Below are 21299 nucleotides of genomic sequence, written 5' to 3' on the forward strand. Positions count from 1 at the left end.
CCATCTGTAATACCCAGAAATTAGTAACAAGGATGTCACCTTCCATTTACTCAAGCAACAACTGGTCACCAGGTCGGGACCCTGGGGAGCAACATTTCTGTTGCAGATTCACTATTTCCCAGGCATCATGTTAATCGTGTTCACAACAGCTAATGTGTACTATTTTCTCTGTGCCGGGCACTCTTTAAATTTTACTGAATTCATTTATCCTCATGACAGCTACACATTATTATTATTGTTATTGTTATTATTATTATTACTATTATTCCAATTTTACAGATTAGGAAATAGGGACACAGAAAGGTTAAATACCTTGCCCAAAGTCCTTTACTCATAGATGGAAGAGTATGAATTTGAAACCGGCTGGACTCTGGGGTTTGCTCTTTCACACCTTGCCTCATTTAACCCTTTCAATAATCCCACCTGTGCTTTACAAATGAGGAGAGGAGGGAGTTGGAAACAAGTAGCTTCCCTGAAGTCACTAGGCTAGAGCCAGAAGTCAAACCTGCCACCTGCTGTCAGATCCATACTATATCTAATACAGCGTACGAGGTAAATTACATAAAGGGCCACTGGTCTTTACCCCTCCCTGGATCTACACCCTCTGCGAGGTAGCTTTATAGATCTTCCCATTAAGAGGCAGAGTCTATTTCCTTAGTCCTTGAGTCCAAGCTGGACTTGTGACTTTCCCTGGCCAATATAACGCCATGAAGGTAAGAGTGTGCCAGTTCCAAGCCTCAGGCTCAAGAGGGCTTGAGAACTTCTACTCGAATCCTCACACCCCTACCCGGCTACTATGTGAACAATCCAGGGTTCATCTGATGGAAGCTGAGAGACCAAGTCGAACAGAGATGATACATCCCAGCTAAGGCCATTCTAGACTAGCTGGTACCCAGCCTGCCTGGTAGTTACCCACAGACACGTGAACAGGCCCAGTCAAGGCCAGAAGAATCTCCCAACTGAGCCCAGCCCAAATTGCTGCCTTGTAGGAGAGTGAACTAAATAAATTGCTGTTTTAAGCCACTAACTTTTGAGGTACTTTGTTACATAGCAAATGTTAACTGATGCCATGTCTAATAAGTGAAATGCAATTTATGGCCAAATGGTCATGTTCTCCCCAAGTAGTAGCCCGTCAAGAATGCTACCACAGCCACCTGGCAAAAAGCCATGCCCCTGAAAGCCAGAGGACAAAGCTTCAGAGCAGAAAAGGAAAATGCTGTCACAAAGCCACTGCCCTTCATTTTGCAAGACAACCATGGGGTCACCCTCAGGTCAGAGCCTGTTGACTTTCTTTTTAAAGCCTTGTCCTTTGAGGATGACTTTGATTTTTAGAAACAAAAGCAACTCCTAGCCAAGTTTGGGAATGAAGTGATCAATGCTACCATTGTTAAAAGGAAGAAAGAAAAGAAGCATGACTATAAAGTTATAATAAGATTTTCTTGCATGGTTTACAAACTGGATCTGACAGCAATTCCAAGAGCCTCAAAGGGAAGTATTTTCAACATTAACAGACTTATTGACATACAGCAATCCCCCCTTATCCACAGGGGGTAGGTTCCAAGACCCCAGTGGATTCCTAAAGCTGTGAACCATGCTGAACTCTGCATGTACTATATTTTTCCTATAAATACATATCTATGATAAATTTAATTTATAACTTAGGCACAGTAAGACAACAACAATTATAACAATATGCTGGAAAATGCTGAAATAAAAGTCATGTGAATGTGGTCTCTCTATGCCTCAGAATATTTTTTTTTTAAAGAATTTATTTATTTGTTTGACAGACAGAGATCACAAGTAGGCAGAGAGGCAGGCAGAGGAGAGGAGGAAGCAGGCTCCCCGCTGAGCAGAGAGCCCAATGCAGGACTCGATCCCAGGACCCTGGGATCACAACCTGGGCCAAAGGCAGAGGCTTAATCCACTGAGCCACCCAGACATTCCTATGCCTCAGAATATCTTATTGTCCTGTACTCACCCTTCTTCCTCTAGTAATGTGAAATGATGAAACGTCTGTGTTACAAGATGAAATGAGGTGAATGAGGGAGGGGTGTTAGGCTACTACTGACCTTCTGATGACCATTAGAAGGAGCACCGCTTGCTTCTGGAACATGTGTGACCACAGGTCACTGAAACCTCAGGTTAGGGGACATTGCTACAGTAGGACTAAGTGCCTACCTTGGAAGCCAGACTCCTAGGCTCCAACCCTGGCTCTTCCTCTGAGTGACCTTGTGAATGGGGGTACTTCTTGAGCCTCTGTTTCCTCATCCACAAAATGGGGGCAGTGATGGGATTGATGTGATGATTAAATAAGATCGCAATGTGAAATAATGCGTGGCATACAGGAAGGACTGTATAAATGAATGCATCAGTCACCACCGATTAATCACTTAGTAGAAGATTAAGAAATAGCCCTTACCTTGGAGCCATATTTCATATTTAGGTATTAAATTCCAAAATATGAAATTGGGATATGTTGTCTGGACCCACTTCAATGCTATAATATTCAGTCAAACATAACAAGGTCAGGTAAAAACCCAGTTTCCTCTACTCGGTATCTATCCATGAGAAATGAAAACACATGTCCATATAATATTTATATGCAAATGTTCATAGCAGCATTACTCATAATAGCCAAAAAGGACAAAAACCCCAAACAAAATGTGGTATATCCATACCACTGAATATCATGCAGCAATAAAGATGAAGTGCTGATCGAAGCCACAGCAGAGATGAGCCTCACCAACACTGTACAACATGAAATAAGCCCAACACAAAAGACCATCCATTATGTGATTCTACTGATAGGAAATGTCCAGAAAAGGTAGATCTATGGGGATAAAAAGTAGATTAGCTGTTGCCTGGGGTTAGGGGTGGAAGAGAAGAGTGACCAGAAATAAGATTTGGGGGGGTGGGTATGGAAATGTTCTAAAATTAGATTATGGTGATGGCTGCATAACTCTATAAATTTGCTCCAGTTAAAATGAGTGGAAAAATTCCTTTTTTTAAATTGTGGTAAAATATACATAATACCATCCTAACAATTTTTTAGCATATAGTTCAGATGTGTTAAACACATTCACATTGTGTCACCCATCTCCAGAATTTCTCTCATCTTGCAAAACTGAAACTCTACCCATTGAACAACAACTCCCATTCCCGCCACCCCACAGGACCTGGCAACCACATACCTCTTTCTGTCTCTGAATTTGACCACTCTAGGTACCTCTCATGTAAGTGGAATCATACATATAAATCATACTTTGTATTTGAACCCATGTTTTGTGTCTGTGTGTGTGTGTGTGTGACTGGCTTATTTTACTAGGATAACGTCCACAAGGTACATTCATCTGGTAGCATGGGACAAGAAGAGTTCTTAAAGGCTGAATAATATTCCATTGTATGGATATATCACATTTTGTTTATCCACTCATTCACTCATTCATGATGGAAGTTTGGGTGAAACGAATGGATTTTATGGTATGTAAATTATACTTCAATAAAACTGTTTTTTGCTTAGATCTTATTTATTTGAGAGAGAGACAGCAGAGAGAAAGAGAGAGAGCACAAGCCGGGGTGGTGGGGTAGAGGGAGAAGGAGAAGCAGGTTTCCTGATGAGCAGGGAGCCCAAAACAGGGCTTGATCCAGGACCTGGGATCATGATCTAAGCCAAAGGCAGATGCTTAACCAAATGAGCCACCCAGGCACCCCAGTAAAGCTGTTTGTTTGTTTTTTTTTTTAAGTTTATTTATACAGCATCCTGTTAATGGACTTTAAGGTCATTTCCATTTCTTTACATTTTAACCAATGTTGCATGAAATGTTCTTCTTCAGAGTTTCTTATTACAAAGACTGAGATTTTCTAGCCATAGTTCAGATTTAGAAGGGAAATTTTTAAGTCATGGAGGGTATTTTCAATTTTACTAGGTTTTGCCAAATTTTTCTCCAGATAGGTAGTACCAATGATATAGTAGACCATGACTTCCAGGGTGGCGCTTTGCTTTGAGCCATGGAATGTGGTGGAAGGGATGCTGTTGGGAGTTCCAGAGCCTCGGCGTCACACTTCTGCCTTTGCCCACTTCCCCAGACCACCAGGCTGTAAACGAGCATGGCTGGCGTACTAGAAGATGAGAGGCATGTGGCTAGCCCACCAGCACCCAGGCTCCAGCCCTGTGCCTGAGGCCAGCTTGGGCCTCCCAGCCCTGCCCAGTCACCTGCTGAAAGTAGTCACCTGAGTGAGTGGCGGTGAGACCAAGAGAACTGTCAGGCACAGAAATAATAAATCACTGTTTTAGCCGTAAAGTTTCCAGGTTGTTTATGATACAACAACACAGCAATCAGGTAACTGTTAAGTAGGTAATAAATATTACCTAAGCATTTCCTTTCAGGACAGGAAGAGGGCTCTATAAAATGTGCCAAGAGGGTACTGGGCCCAGGAAGGTGGAGAACCGCTGCTGTGATGAGTTCCCACCGCTCCTGAAATAAAACTCACACTCTTTACTGGCCTATATGCTGTGGCCGCTACAGAGCAAGCTTGGCCACTTCACCTCCCATCTCATTCGGGTGTTCTGCTCCCTCCGCACTGGCTTCCTTTTCGTCCCTGGAATAGATGGCTGAATTTGGCAGTACTGGGTCATTAGGAAAACTTACGAGGAGTTGTACCAGAGGATTTCAGTGACAAAGTACCCCAAGTTAAAGATAGAACAAATGGTAAAAAGAAGGAGCTGAGTGATTTACTCAGTGTGTCAGTGAAAATGAAGAAGAAAGAAAATCACCTAGATGGGGGAGCAAAGTTAAATAGATGGGTTTGAAAATGTTATTTATTTATAACTTCTACTTTTTATAATTATGAAAGTAATTCACACTTATTTTCAAATTACCAAAATACTTTGGAGCAAAGGCCTCCCAATTTTCATCTCTCACCCAGCTGACATGTGACTTTATGCTTACTGGCTAACAGATTGAGATTCCATCATCTATATTCATTTACCTTTGGCTTGGTCTGTGTACCGCATATGTCGGTATATACCCAGGAAATGACTGTACAGTAACTACTGTCAATTCCCAGATATGCTTCCACCAACTATTTATACAACGTAATCATTTCTCTTTATCTTTCACAAAGTATGGTTGTTTAACACAATATAAAATACGGCTAGAGCCCAGCTAATTTTTTTTTAAAGATTTTATTTATTTATTTGACAGACAGAGATCACAAGTAGGCAGAGAGGCAGGCAGAGAGAGAGAGAGGAGGAAGCAGGCTCCCTGCAGAGCAGAGAGCCCGATGTGGGACTCGATCCTAGGACCCTGAGATCATGACTTGAGTCGAAGGCAGAGGCTCAACCCACTGAGCCACCCAGGCGCCTGTGCCCAGCTAATTTCACAGCAAAACTAAAAGGCCCATTAACTTTCTTTACAGATGGTCATTTCAGTGCCCTGCAGACACTACCTACATCTCTGTGACCTTTCTTTCTTTTTTTAGATTTTATTTATTTATTTTAGAGAGAGTGAGAGAGTGCGCGTGTGCAAACATGAGTGGTGGGGGGCAGAAGGAGAGGGAGAAGCAGAATTTCTGGTGAGCAGGGAGCCTGACTCGAGGCTGGATCCCAGGACCTGAGATCATGACCTGAGCCAAAGGCAGACACTTAACCAACTGAGCCACCCAGGCGCACCTTCTCTGTGACCTTTTCATACGTAGTTGAAAAACGATTATCTGGGGAAGGATTAAAGAAATCTCTTTCACTTGTTAAATTCATCTCAAGAAATGCACAGGGTCTTCATTTAATTTTAAGGCTGAGATAACTTAATCATTCGTTTAAGGTTTAGTCTCAACTGTAATCTCCTCCAAAAATTAAGGACTAGAGAAATACCTGCTTGTTAAATAAGCTGAATTTTATTCTGAGCATTTAAAAGATTAAAATATCAAATGATGAACAAACCATTTGATTAGGGTCTTTATGAATTTCACCAGAATTCAATTTGTAATATTGAAAAATGACATGTATAAAGGAACTGAATTATGAATAAATCAATGTAAAAATCATTAAGCTTACACAGCTTGTCTGGTTGGAGAGTCAGGTTGGAAGCAAAGTCTGCCTGATTCTAGAGGCCGGGTTCTGAACCACTGGCCCACGTACCATAGATTGCTTCGTGTGTGTGTGTGTGTGTGTGTGTGTGTGTGTGTGTGTGTGTCTAATTGGCCAAGTGCTCTTTGGCATAGTAATGAGATGCCATTCATTGTTCTCTCCCCCACGCCCGGCATTTTATTCCCTCCAGTTTTCCTTGGAGTGTTACGGTACTCACGAGACAATCTAAATGAAGGATTCTGCCCCACGAGGCCTGCATGAGGCCTGGTCTGGGTGACTATCCCATACCTGCCTTGCTTCTCACTCCTTTTTTCCTACGGATTCCAGACCCATCTTTCATATCAGAATGTGGCCCATGCTTTCGGCAAGCGACTGGACCAATCACCAGCATAGTCTGATGTCAAACTCCTAAACTCAGGAAGCAGAGTACTGCTTAGCTTGAATCTTGGCTCTACCACTTCCTAGCTATTCTCCTGAGCTTGTCAGTTAACATCCTCATCTGAAGACTGAAGTAAGAGCACCCACACTGGAGGGTTGCTGGGAAGATGAAATGAGTTTCGGCCGATCAAATATTTAGAACAATGTAAGGGCCCTAAAGTGTCAGAAACTACTATTCCTTTTTTTTTTTTTTTTAAGATTTTATTTATTTGACAGACAGAGATCACAAGTAGGCAGAGAGGCAGGCAGAGAGAGAGGGAGGAAGCAGGCTCCCTGCTGAGCAGAGAGCCTGATTCGGGGCTCAATCCCAGGACCCCGAGATCATGACCTGAGCAGAAGGCAGAGGCTTTAACCCACTGAGCCACCCAGGCGCCCCAGAAACCACTATTCTTCAATTCCAGCTTCTTGCTCAACTCTCTGGCTCTCCATATGCTAGGAGGCCCCTTCAGTTTTTAGAGGACTGCTCCTCACCAGCTCTAGCTCTAAGGGAAGCCACTCTACAGTCTACCTTCCTCCAGAGGCAGTAAATCAAGACACCGCAGGTATAGTTAGTAAATCAGCTCTTGCTTGTAACAGCTAGCGCAAACTGACAAGCGCTCCCATAACTTAACTGCTATCTTAAAAATTGGCCCTGACTTTGAGGAACTGTATTAATTCATCCAACAAATATTTAGTAGGTCCCTCCCTACCACGTCCCAGGCACTGCTAGAGCTACATCATAGAACAAAACAGAAAATAACAAACGCAAGGAAACCGAACTATAAGTCAGCATTTTAAGGGCAAAATACAAATCAGCAATTATTTCTTGAGTGACCTAATATAAATGCTGTTTCAAGATATAATTTGAGCGGCCCCAATAAACAATGAATTATGCTGCTGTTTAAGAGTCATTTGGATGCGAGTTCAGTTGTGGGTGACAGATAAGAATGCTCCAGTTATGTAATTTTGGCTGGAGGCTGGTTATCATTCAGTGTAAGCATCTATTCCCACTGACAGGATGTGAGGAACAGCTGAATTGAGAAAATGCAAATCTGTTGTGCAGATCTGGATACGAGGAGCTCCACTTGGGTCTGACAAATGTTTCTGCAACTTTCAAGCCTTCAAAAATAACCCACAAAAGACTACGTGACCAGGGGGTGAAAAAGGAAGGAATTAGATTTAATTAAGAAATCCTAAATTAGGAAATAAAAGAAGTTAATGGTAATCCACCCAGCTTGCATATTTGTAGTATTCAAATCACTGAGCTTCTGGGCAAAGCCCAAGGGAAGGCTAACCTTCCTTGGTGTCTGTGAACCTCATTAAGTACTTCCCCTCATCCTCCTGCAATAGGAGCACCTCTGCCATCCCCCTCCCCCTTTTTCTTTCTGCCATCCCTTTAATAGGGGAGGAAAGAGGGTCACAGATCACTTAGGGTCCCACTGCATGGAAGTGGTTGAGCAGGATTTGGGACTCCAGTGTGTCTGGCTGCCTTGAAAGTTTATCAATTTTTGCAAGCTAACGGTTTTAAGAACCTGTATTTTCTACATTCCTTGATCGCTCATTACGACATTTAAACTTCAATGCTCCGTTCAAACACCCTGCAGCATTTGATGTTTAGACTGGTTTCGTTGAGTCCCGGGGGCAGCTCATCTGCAGGATGTCAAAGATGAAATATGAGTTGGCACAAGGATGCCTCATTAATCTCTAATACAAATAGAAATTTCTCTGATTCTTTAAAAGCACTTTATCAGCTTTGCGCAGTGGCAGTATCGTAGCCAATGAGGTTTATCCGAGGCGCGATTATTGCTAATTAAAAGCACTTTATCATTGCTTGGAGGCTGGAGACTCTCTCTAGCCCCCTCATTACACAATTATTTATGGGGAAACAGTAGAGATATAACCCTCAACGCAAGATCTTAATTACTGCCCTTTCCGCTGATTTTTGTGTCCTCTGAAGGGGTATAAATTAGAAGAATAACAGTTGAAGAAATCAGAACAAAGTCTGCCCAGTGGAATATAGCTGCACCAAGGTCTATTTGTGCATTCACGGCTCCCAGATCCACTCTTGTTTCCCCACGTCCACCTTATTGCAGAGAACAGATACAGAGGGAGAATAAAATTTTTTTTAAAAACCCTTCACCTACAAAAAGCTTTACTGCTCGTTTGTGGTTTTCTTTTCTTTCTTTCTTTTAAAAATATTTATTTATTTATTTGTTTGTTTGTTTATTTATTTATCAGAGAGCGAGAGATAGAAAGTGCACAAGCAGAGAAGCAGCAGGCAGACGGAGAAGCAAGTTCCCTGCTAAGCAGGGAGCCCGATGCGGTACTCGATTCCAGGACCCTGAGATCATGACCTGAGAGGAAGGCAGATGCTTAACCGACTAGGCATCCCTTGTTTGTGGTTTCCTTAAGGACAAGGCCATAGCTGGTCCTCTCTGTGTCCTTTCCTAGGGTCTGGCCCAGTCATCAGTACACAGTAGGATTTAATAAATATTTGTTGAACAGAACTGAACTTGGGTGACTTACTCTGTCTCTGGATATTCTGTATGCATATTCAAATACAGGTTATTCCACTGTGTTTATGTCATTGTTTAATCATTGTGTGCCATCCTTTGTTCAATCTAATAAAAGCCATGGAACACTGAATATACTATGGCCAACAGCAAGATTTTGAAAAGACCCCTGAAACCTGACCTGCAGGATGGTCTGGTCTCCCTCATTTAGTAGCAGGACCTGAAGCCAGAGAGACAAAGCCCCTGACAATGGCAGGGTCAAGCTAGGAGCTCTGCTGTCTGGTCCCTGGGCTCCCTACCATTCCACCCGCTGCACTTTGCACCTGTTAACAGCACATAGCGGAGGGGAAGGTCAGTTATGAATGGGGGGTGGACATTTAGCCCTCAGGAGAAGCCAAATGAGCAAATGAAAAGAAATATAATCAGTTCGGATTTTATAACCTATGGCAAGTAACAAATTTGTTCTTCAGAAAACAGATGTGGATGTTTTAAAAAAAATCAGTATTTCCTGGAGCTATTTAGAGGACAGCTTCCAACTTCCATCATTTGGGAGAGATGAAATTAGGATTATCTAGGCTATGGGTGTCTCCTTAGTATATAAAAGCACCATCCAGGGCGCACGCAGTTCTTCTCAGAGACAGACTGTGCCGACGGGTAACCAGAGAGCTGATACCATTAGCTGTGGGTGCTCTGAGGGCCCTGCGATGTGGCGAGCTGACTGAGGTTTGCACTGCAGTTACTGCCAATTTGTTAAGTATCATTTTGAATCATGACTTGGATCTGAATCCTAACTCCGCAAATTCATCTTGATCGCCTTTCTAAATCTTTTTGGTCTTCTGTTTCCTCATCTGTAAAATACAGGGGACACTAATAGAAGGAATCTCATAGGGCCGTTGGAGGGCTGAGTGAAATAGTGAATGGTAAAGCATTTGGCAAAGCACCTGGCACAGAGCAAGCACTTGGTCAATTTAAATATTGTTGCTATTTTTTTCTCTTCAGGCAGGCCATCCCTAAATTCTAGTATTCAAAACGGTGCATGGAACACACGCCCCCCCCCCCCCAAGTATCCTGTCAACTGCAGAAAAGAGGGTGCCTCCACGGGGGTATTTACAGGAGGGTGCTCCAGGATTCGAACTCCATTCACACAGAAAGCTGGCTGCACTGTGACCATGAGTCATGCTTAGCGAGCACGGACAGTGGGTCAGGCCTCTTCTGAAGCAAGTTACACGCATGATACTGAGCATGAAGTAGAGTATGGAGAGGCCAGAGGTGGGAAGATCAACCCAGAGTCAGATAAAATAGAAGGCGAGCTTTAATCGTCGCACACAGTCAGTGAGAGCCAATAAACCTGGTAGATGCCAGTTACCCGGGAGAAAGGCAGTTAGGGGAGGCCAAGAAGGCAGAAAACCTCTCTGGAGCCAAGCGGGCAGACAGATGGCAGTGCATGTGTGTGCACAACTAGACGTCAGGGCGGCAGTTGAGTGAGTGACCAAACACAGCTCTCCTTCCCAAAGGGATTGTTTTGAGAATGACCACTTGATGGTACTGAGATAATGAGGTACCATCTGATAAAAATGAATTACTAAGCATTTAGAAATAAAGAAACCCCACAGAGCAACTGACCTCAAAACATTTTTCTTTCTTTGCTTGGTGAAGCAGGCTAGCCATTCCGGGAAGCAGAACTGGAAAGATGAATGTTTCCAAATATTCCTTGGGGGAACCTAAACCAAACAAACAAACAAAAAATTCCCACTGAAAACCCCAAATGGCCCAGATGAATCTGGGAGAAATGTTTGTTTCGGAACCAAAAAAAGATACTGTCCGTGAAGTAACAGGACCTTAAATGTTGCATTTTACCTCAGACTGCTGAGTTGGGCTGTGTTATTAAAGAAACTGAAAATATCTTTCTGAGCCTCTGTGGACTGGCGAGGATGTAGACGGGGTCCTGCACAGGGCTAGGGCCACAGGCACAGCAAGGAGGCCAGTGTGGCTGGAGGAAAAATAAGCAAGGGAAGTGTGGTAGCAATGAGGAGGAGAGGAACAGGTTGGGGGTACAATGGATGGGGCATTATGCCCACAGTAATGGTGGTGGTGGTTGTCAAGGCCCAAAGCTCACTAACAGAGAGAATAGAACAAAATGGTAGGAGAGGTCTGACCCCAGGAAGGGCCTGAGGAACTGGGCCCAGGGAGAAGATGGAGAAAGTCTATACCTCTGACTTCTACCTACAATACAGGGCAGCGTGATACTTTCATCCACCTTTTACATTCACCCCTTTGATTTTAATGTAGAATCAAGGTATGCTTGCTGTTATTTATCATCTTTCTTATATTTCAACCTTAAAGATAAACCAGTGGGATAAAGTTACTTCTCTTAGAAATAAAAATTAAGGGGCACCGGGCTGGCTCAGTCAGTAGAGTATGTGACTCTTGATCTCAGGGTCATGAGTTAAGGCCCCATGTTGGGCATGATGCCTACTTAAAAAAAAAATTTTTTTTTAAGATTTTATTTATTTATTTGACAGACAGAGATCACAAGTAGGCAGAGAGGCAGGCAGAGTGAGAGGAGGAAGCAGGCTCCTTGCTGAGCAGAGAGCCCGATGTGGGGCTCGATTCCAGGACCCTGGGATCATGACCCGAGGTGAAGGCAGAGGCTTTAACCCACTGAGCCACCCAGGCACCCCTAAAAAAAATTTTTTTTAAATATAAAAAAATTCTGATACATATTTAAAAAATTAAAATTAAAATAAGATATTCTTTCATATTTCTGTGGTCTCCCTGAGGTCAATGCATCTCGTTCCCACCCTGTGTTTTTGCAATGTTACAAGCCCCACATTATAAAAGACAAAATCTCCCTTACTTACATGTTTTTGGATCAACTGTTTCCAACTTGACTTGAGGACAGAGTACATGCGAGTCCATGGTCAAATGAGGAGCTGAATAAACGTGCTCTGTATTGAAGCCATGGAGAACCGTTTCCTCTAATGGTGAAACCTGATGGGGGGGGTTGGGGAGAGAATCAATTCATATAAATAGTTTAAATAACTGTATTTTCCTGTATAACCTAACAAAGGATAAAATTCTGTATTAACTTCAGGTTCAAGGGGCACAATGAGTACAAATCTTTGTGCCCTCTTCCCTTCTGAAACACCCATAAATGACAATCAAGGAATAAAGCTCTAATAGAGAAAAAGAACAGGAGAACCATTAGTGGATGAAAGATTTGCAAACATTTCCAAAAGTAACAGAGATGAAGTCTGTGGTCAAGGAAGAGAGGGAAGGGTATCCCAGGATCCATAAGCGGAAACAGTGCCAGTTGATGGGAGTCCCTCTTCCCAACAAAACTCCAGAAGGCTTTAATCCCCTCAGAGGATGAGAATGAGAAAAGGAATGATAAACAGGAGGGGTTAAGTGAAAATCCAGCTGGGGCTCCACTGGCCTGCTGTCTACATTTCCCCTCACCCTGCTTCTGCTTCTTTCAATATACATAAAGCTCCATTCCTACCAACGTGTTATATCCAGTTCTCTCTCCTTACCAGTCATTCCAGTGATTTCCAATGACTCCAAGGATTGACCAAGCTGATAGCCAAAAGGAGAAAAAGAAAAAAAAAAGCTCTCCATTGATTTGAAGGCTCTCTGCCTGCAACCCTGAAGTCTTCCATTAGACAATCACTCCCCACCAGCTCCTAGTCAATGTTCTATTCATAGAAGAGACTCATCTAGAAGACAAACCCACATGCACAATAGTAGAAGAAAATCATATCAGCTACATAGAAAAATCCACTCAGATCCCCATTTTAAATTTTGAATAAGTAATAAAAGTTCTCTACACAAAGAACATCAACAGCATAAAGGACAGATATCAAGATCTACAAAGAAAAACTGACTCCAGAAGAAGCACAAACAATTCAGGGAAGGGAACTGTAATTGGTATCTGCAGAGACATTTGAGAAAGCATTACATCCACAGAGCAAGAACAGGACGCTATGAAAAAAGAACAATCACAGGCAAGAAATTCTTAGAATCTCTAGTAGTGGCGCCTGCAATAACCTACTGGAATTCTAGAGACTTGGGTTTGGGTCCTATCCCTGCGATCCTGCTCAATTCCTTAAATCTCTCAGAGCCTTGTTCTTTTATTTTAAACTCCAGTAAGCCCTTATTTTACTTCAAGTGTACTGTCTGAGGGCCCCCCCTTCCTTGGCCCTCTTAGTAAGGTCTTTTTTTATCTTGCCCACACTGGCATGCATAGAGAAATATGCTCTCTCCCCAAGTATGCCCAGCATGGGCATGTGTTGGCTCCTTCACAAAGAACTTTCTCATCCAGGAACTCATCTGAGCCCCACAGAGGTCCTGTGAGTTTGTCAAATATTATCTGCTCCATTTACCAGAGGTGGAAACTGAGGGTCAGAAGGGTTATATGATGCCTTTTAAGGGACACCATTAGTAGTAGAGCTAGGACTGGCCCCAATTTCTGGTTCTAATTCCGGTGCCTTCCCTTTCCCACCGCCTTAACTCATGACGTCAGCACCATTATCACATAAGAGCCTTTCATTTAGGTTGGGGCCTGGATGATACTCACAGAAATCATAGCTTCTTGTTTGACTTTACATCCCTCTGGAAAGGGAGGCAGCTCAGCTTCATACTCTAAAGGGAGCAGGGAGAAAAAAAAAAAACCTTAATTCCACACTTCATTGCAGTTTGTGATACAATTTCCTTTCCTCTGAAGAAAACATTCTTAAATTTTAATTTGGTTGATGTTTTATTGAAATGAAAGCAACTGGCTACTATAGGTTAATAACTACTGTGAACCACCTTATTTAAAATGGATGAGATGGGGCGCCTGGGTGACTCAGTGGGTTAAAGCCTCTGCCTTCAGCTCAGGTCATGATCCCAGGGTCCTGGAATCGAGCCCCACATCGGGCTCCATGCTTGGCAGGGAGCCTGCTTCCCCCTCTCTCTCTGCCTGCCTCTCTGCCTACTCATCATCTCTGTCAAATAAATAAATTTTTAAAAATAAATTAATTAATTAAATGTATGAGATGATTGTTCTCTTGTACGCCAGACTCAAGGCTTTATGTAAGAGTTTGAGCCTCTTTTGCTGAGAAGGTACAACTTCAGATTTTGCCCTCAAATTATGATAACTACATGGAATAAAAGGAGGAAGAGGATGGGACAGAGGCCAAGGGAAGACACCAATAGCTACATAGAGAGGAGGGGAGAAAAGGAAAAAGAGGAGCCCATGGTGGGAGGGCACTGTAAAAGCAACAGAGATGAGCTGTGTCTTGCAGTCATGAGGATGAGCATGAAGGCAGGATGGCCTGATTGGGGTATGCATCTGGAAGAGCAATCCCATAAAGACCCTACTACTCAGTGTGCTCAAGAACCAACAGCATTAGCATCTCTGGGGAGTTAGAAATGCAACACCTCACAGCCACCCCCAACCTGCTGAATCTGAGCCTACATTTTAAGAAGATCCCAGGTGACTTGTATGCACACGTGGGAGTAGTTCTGCTGAAAACTCCAGTAGCTTCCTATCCTGGCTGCACACAAGAATCACTGGGGAACTTTTTGAAAATAACTTTCTGGAGTTGGGCCCAGACATTCTGATTCAATGGATCTAGGGTGGAGGCCTGGGAATCAGTATTTTTAAAGCTTTCCAGCTGATTTTTTTTTTTTTTTTAGATTTTTAAAAATTTATTTATTTGACACAGAGAGAGATTACAAGTAGGCAGAGAGGCAGGCAGGTGGGCCGGGGGGGCGGGGAGAAGCAGGCTCCCCTCTGATCAGAGAGCCTGATGCAGGGCTCGATCCCAGAACCCTGGATCATGACCTGAGCTGAAGGCAGAGGCTTAACCCACTGAGCCACCCAGGTGCCCCTAAAGCTTTCCAGCTGATTCTCATGTGCAGTGAGGTTGCCAGGTTTCAAGGCTGCTCACAGTCAACATGTTGGAGAGTCTAATGCAAAGAACAGTCCATGCAATTTCTGCAGGGTAACAAGAACTTTTGCTTGGAGAGGGATAGAAATGCTTGGGGCTAAATTAGTTACATCCTTAAAAAAGAGTGGTAAGAATATTTCTGGAAAAGTCAATGTTTTAATGACAAATATAGTCGATTTGTAGCAATGAGGAAAAACAGTTTCTGAGCAAGATGGTATCAATGGAATGAATAAAATTGTATTGGACACATAATTCCTTGGATACCTAGTTCCTCGTCAGTGAAACATCTCGTTTTTTTTTTTTTTTTTTTTTCCTTAACTCCTAGGTGTCAGGCTGGGGACCAGTATGTCAGCCTGTAGGTTGCAAGCAATCTTGCCCAGTACCGGCTATATTAGTTTTCTAATGCTATGTAAAAAATCACCACAAACTTTGCAACATGAAACAACACAAATTTATTATTTCACAGTTCCCGTGGGCCAGGAGTCCATTATGGGTCAGGATCTCATCAGGCTCAAATCAAGGTGTTGGCTATTCATGGCTGTGATCTCATCTGAGGGTTGTGTCCTCTTCTAAGATCATTGGTTGTTGGCAGGATTCAGTTTCTTGTGGCTGTAGGTTTGAAGCTCCCATTTTCTTTTTGTTGGTGGGACTCTCAGCTCCAAGAGGGCACCCTCAGTCCTTGTCATGGACAGTCTACACATGGTTATTTGCTACTTCAAGGCGAACAGGAGTCTCTTCTGCTTTAATGACTTTGACTTAAGGCTCACCTGATTAGGTCAGGCCCACTTACAGTGATTTTCCTAACTTAAAGTCAATTCATGACAAACTTCAATAATGTCTGGAAAATCCCTTGATGGCAATGCCTAGATTTGTTTTGATTGAGTATCTTGGAGATGTGTGCAGTAAGGAGTGGGAATCCTTGGAGCCATCTTAGATTTCTACCCACCATAACAGCTTGAGCTCTACCACTTTGCTTTCCTCTCAAGCATGTGTTTACATGCTTTACACGTGTTTACCATCATATTCCCAAAGAATACTTGCTGAATGAATGAACAAAATGAAGAATATAGCAAGTTACTTTTGCTTCTTTATTCTTTTGTTCACACTTACTGAGAGCCTACTATGTGCCAAGAACCATTCTAGGTATTGAATCTTGGCCATCTTTCAAGATCGCTACATATATGATATTCCACAATTATTTAACCAGTGTACTTAATGAGTGCTTAGGCAGTTTCCAATTTTTCATTATTACAAACAATGCTGCCAGGAGCATCACCATATATATATGTATATATATGGTGATATATATATTGATTGGAAAGGAGATACTGTAATAGGAGTAATTCTTAGATGTGGAATTGTTCTGTTAAAGGAAGAAAAAATTTAAAATTTTGACCAATTTGACAAATGTTCCTCCAAGAAGTTTATAACAATTTATACTCCTAATAGTAAGATTGTTTCTCGAGGGTATTACCAATCTTATATATATTTAAATGATATTTTGCTTTTATTTGCATTTGTTATTTATTAAGTGTCCTTAATTCTCTGCCTCGGTTTCCTCAATTTTGGCTGTACAACAGGCAAAGCCCTGAGTTGCTATAAGGTTTAAATGAGAGGAAAAGCTTCTAGCACAGTGTCTGGCACATACAGCAGCTCGATAAATCTTGCCATTAGTATGATTTGAGCAAATGGTAGGTGATGAACCTTAAAAAAAAAAAAAAAAAAAGGACCGGATCCAGATCATTAAGGGGCTTAGATCTTAAGCTAAAGAGTTTGTTTACCATGAAAGCTATGAAAATCATCGTAGGTCAAGGCATGATCTGGTCAGATTTGAATTTTAGAGGGGTTCCTATGGAAGAGGGTCAGGATAGAGGCCTTCTGCAATTAAAAAGCTATAGCAGCAATCCAAACAGGGTGTGGTAAGGGCCTGATCTACAGCAGCAGCCATGAGAACTGGGGGGTGGGGAGCTGGGGCTTACAAATGTTAAGCAGGTAGAATCTATAGGGATTGGAGAATGTGGGGATCATGAAAAGCGAATGGGAAACATGCCAAGATGAATCTGAATGATTCACCTTATGATGAATCCAACGAGGATTTAATGGTGAAATCCAAGGAGGATTTCTGGACTGGGTAGCTGAGTGAATGATGGTGACACTCATTAAGATCGAAGGTTGCTGGGTGTCTAGAATAGTGTCTGGAGTCATTCCTAGCCCAGCACTTAAAACAGTTCCCAGCATGGGTAGAGAGGTTGACAGAATAGACGAGAGCAATTTCACTGGAACCATGAGGTAAGTAGGAGCCAGAAGCTTAGCTGAGAGAAGAAAAGGGATAAACAAGAGCTAGAAGATAATACGCGCTAAGGGAGAGGTTTTTCTCAAGATGACAGATCACAGGATGTTTGGAAGGAAGTCAGTAAAGAAGTTTTATGTAGGAGACAGGGTGACAGAGCAGGATGCTGGGATGCCAAGAGGATGGTACCGAAGCCCAGATGCCGGCTGAGCTGCTGGTAGCAGGGTATGTGTGCAGATGCAAATATGTTAATCGGTATAAGGAAGTTGAAGGACCCCTTCCCCGCCTCCAAATGCCTGAATCTTCTCAATGAATGTCTCCTACATTTACTAAGTAATACCACCCAACATTTGAAGGGGTTAGAAACTTGGGGCTAGTAGGTGGGGGAAATGGAAGAAGCCACTGAGGGATGTTGACTGACAGGCAGTGTGAGAGCCCCCTGGTGTCACTGTTCTCCAGCTGTACTCAGCTGCTGCTCTAGGGTTACAAGGATTGATTCAGAGCTGGTCCATGTTGGTATCTGGCAGGTGGGATGGAGGAACCTGATTTTACAACGGCTCTAAGGGTTGAGGTTGCAGAGTATTTGGAGTAATGAACCAATGGCAATAATGAGGATGTCGATGAGAGTAATAACAGCAATAACAAAACAGGAGACTGTAAGCTCCCGCTACTTTGACTCGGTCTTCGTTAAAACCATGGTTAAAAATCATGTCACAAGCAATAATAAGATTTAATTAGAAGCCTTGGCAGGAAAGAACTTTATTGATACTGATACAAGTATCAGTACATTTGAGGATACAAAGCTCAGAGGTAGTCATCATTGGAAAGTTGAGAGCGAAAATTAAAATTAAAGAACAATTACAGGTAAGTTGTCAAGTTATATAAACACACACCCACACACACAGCATCAGCCAGGTAGGACAGTCTTAAGTCAGATATTTACCTATTCTATATTTCTTCTTCCTGAAATTGAGTTTCTTACAGGTCTATTTGCTGTGATAAGTTGCTTTTTAAATGGAGATGTACTAATAGAACGTAACAGTTACCCTCAAACATAGGATTACCACAAAGCCTGCTTTTCATGTTTGTTGTGAGGCACGAAATTTACCCATTATATGCTTGTTATAGGCAACTCCATGTTAGAATGGTTAAGAAATTCATCTGGCTTAAAATAATCATGACAGCGCCTTAGTATATAATTCACCACCTCTGACCCCATTAACTTCGTGATGTAACTCTATCAATTTGTGAGTAGCAATTCACTTGCTTTTCAGAGAGTGCCAAACCTCTTTGTCTTTGCTTCTCCCTACAGGGCTATTTGACCAAAATAATCTCCTGACTTTTTTTTTTTTTTAAGATTTTATTTATTTATTTGACAGAGAGATCACAAGTAGGCAGAGAGGCAGGCAGAGAGGTGGGGCGGGGGAGCAGGCCCTGAGATCATGACCTGAGCCCCTAATCTCCTGATTTTAAAACACAAGGCAAACCGTGTTTCATTGTTAACAACAATGAACATTTATTGAGCTCTTTCTAAATGCCTGACACTATGCTAATCACCTTCACATATATTATCTTACCTGGTCCTCACATTAGCCCTGTGAGGTAGGTAAGCCGTTTCCCTTCACAACACACCAGTAATAAACTCTGTTACAAAGAACTGTTTGGCTTGGAGAAGTCAAAACTCCTTCCACTTTTCTGGGGAAAAGACATTCACGACTACCTTCAAATATGAGTGGTTTCTTAAGGTAGAGTGATCAACTTAGGTCACGACACCAAGGGGTTAGGACCGAAGGGTAGAAATTACAGGGAGAGCTTTGATTTTTCTAAATATAATGTGAAACTGGAAAAGGAATTCAAGCACTGGATGGGAGGTGAAACAGACGGCCGCTGAGAGTTATCTATCAACTCGGAGCCCGCAATTCTCTTCCTCCTCTGTATTTTCCACTTCTTTCATACATTGGTGCATTCACTCTTTTTCCACATTCAACAAACATTTCCTGGTTTGTTCAATATGGTAGCCACTAGCCACAGTCGCTATTTACATTTGGTTAACTTAAATAAAATAAAAAATTTGAGTCCCAAATGCACTACCCACATTTTAAGCACTCAAAACTATATGTGCCTCGTAGCTTCCACATTTTTTTTTTGAGCTATAACTGACATTTAACATTAAATTAGTTTCAGGTGTACAACATGATCATCAATAGGGCTACCATATTTGAAAGTTCTGGGAAATGCTGTTTCAGACAGGTGACATAGAATAACCACAAGAATGAAAAATCTTGAGTTTTTGACCTAGAGGAGCTTACAATCTAGAGGAGAAAAAAACCCACCCCATATTATTTTTTAAGAGCTCACACTTACTGAATTCTTGCTGGAAATCGGGCACTTTGCTACGCACTTTCTGTGACTATTTAGCTGCAATGCTTTTAACACCGTAAAACAGAGGTCATTATCTTGCTCACTTTACAGAAAGGGCAGTAACTTGCTCAACGTATGTGAAAAGAACTGAAAGGCCTCATGACCAAGAGTAGTGTAGGGCCATGAAAGAAGTTGAGCTAAACTTCATTTGGGGAGTTTAAGGAAGATCAGAAGTGGAGAGGGATTAAAACCCAAATCTGTATAGATCACGTTTACTCTACCTGTGGGCTACAGACTTTAACTAATCAGAATTACCTAGGATGCAAGTTAAGACTGCAGATTCCCTGCACCTGATTATGGGATCTGTGGGCAGGAACAGGGATCCGACGCTTTAACCAAGCTCCCCATCTCTGTCCTAAAGGTTCTTTCTTATTTATTAAGGGAGGTTGGAGAGCCACTGTCCACACCACTGGGTCCCCTTTATTCCGCTTTCCCCTGGCTTTAACTTGAGTACGGATCAAGGTGGAAGCCTGCGGTGCGACATCTCGCACGAAAGTCTCGGAGCCTCAGTTTCCCCGTCCGTGAAATGGAGATCCTGGCGGGCCTGCCGCGCCGCTACCAAGGGGGCCACGCACGTCAGGCACCCAGGGAACGCGGACCCCGCCTGGCGCGTCCCGCCCCTCTCTGCTGGCCCAGGCTGCCTACCCTCGCAGATCTGCTCCCACAGGTTCTTGCCCGGGGGCTCCACGCCCTGTCCTGGCGAGACAGGTAGCTCGGGGGACACGGTGGACACGATGGGCACTGACGTACGGACAGTGTCCGACGACTCTGGGGAGCCGACTGGCTCCTCGCGCTGGGTTCTGCGACCACTCGCGGGACCCGGTGCCGCCCTGGCCGCGGTTTCCATGGCAACCGCCCTCCGGGCAAGGCTACGACCCGGAAGGAGCCGTAACTCAAGGAGGCGGGCCAGCGACTCGAGATTAATTTCCGGGTCGCGGCCGAACTGGCTTTCACGTGGAGGCGGGGAAGATTGGCGTACGGGTGAGTGCTGAGGAGCGGCACTGGCGGGGCGGCTCGGGGTCTAGAGGTGGGGTCTGGGGACTTGCGCGGAGAACTGAGGGAGAAGTGGGTGACCTGTACCCCAAATCCACGCATAATCCCGCCCACCCCTCGTGTGCGCTCGCTCCGGCCTGGAAGTGCTCCCGCCTTGAAGCGGGGCCGGCATCCCGCGTAATCCCTCCCCGTGTGTTTGTGCGGAAGCTGTGGCGCGGCAGAGCCGGTGAGGGGCGGTTTTCGCCTCCTGGCTCCCTTGCTTCCTGCTCGTGAACCGGCGGCGGCCGTGGGGTTTGTGTTCCCCTGTGCAGAGCGCAGGCTGCGTTCGAGTCCTTTTTGCCACTTGCCGGCTGTAGGACCCAAGACAAGTAAATTCAAGTCTCGAAGCCTCAGCAAGTCTGAGATGGGGTCTTCGCACCGGTCCTCCGGAGACTATCGGGAGGTTGTAAAAGGGCTTTTGGAGAAAGTGTTTGCTTTTGTTGGAGACACACTGTAAGAGTCTTTCCTCTTGGAGCGAATTTATCTGGGGTCGCAGGGTTGAAGAGCACAATCTTCAGTGCTGTAGAGGAAGGAAGCTACAGTGATTATGAAAGGGGGTTCAGTGACTACAGTCCCCCTTTAAGTTCTTTGTTCTAATCAGATCACTT

At 43.5% G+C, this 21299-nt stretch overlaps 2 protein-coding genes and 1 pseudogene across 6 annotated transcripts in view; 2 read left to right on the forward strand and 1 right to left on the reverse strand.

Moving 5' to 3' along the window:
- Positions 1-20506, reverse strand: part of IQCK (IQ motif containing K) — a 120281-nt gene extending 99775 nt beyond the window's left edge. The window contains exons 1-4 of the mRNA XM_045992958.1: positions 20305-20506; positions 13592-13656; positions 11877-12006; positions 10639-10736 (exon numbers count right to left, since the gene is read on the reverse strand). Coding sequence (XP_045848914.1) covers positions 10639-10736; positions 11877-12006; positions 13592-13656; positions 20305-20506 — 495 coding nt within the window. The remainder of the gene's footprint in view (positions 1-10638; positions 10737-11876; positions 12007-13591; positions 13657-20304) is intronic.
- Positions 8252-8381, forward strand: LOC123934292 (annotated as a pseudogene).
- Positions 20507-20601: 95 nt separating the features above from the next.
- Positions 20602-21299, forward strand: part of KNOP1 (lysine rich nucleolar protein 1) — a 35800-nt gene continuing 35102 nt past the window's right edge. For all 5 annotated transcript variants that reach the window (XR_006816747.1, XR_006816746.1, XR_006816748.1 and 2 more), the window contains exon 1: positions 20602-20640. The gene's annotated coding sequence lies outside the window, so the exon portion shown is untranslated. The remainder of the gene's footprint in view (positions 20641-21299) is intronic.

This window comes from Meles meles, chromosome 21 (assembly GCF_922984935.1).
Source record: "Meles meles chromosome 21, mMelMel3.1 paternal haplotype, whole genome shotgun sequence".
Lineage (NCBI taxonomy): Eukaryota > Metazoa > Chordata > Mammalia > Carnivora > Mustelidae > Meles > Meles meles.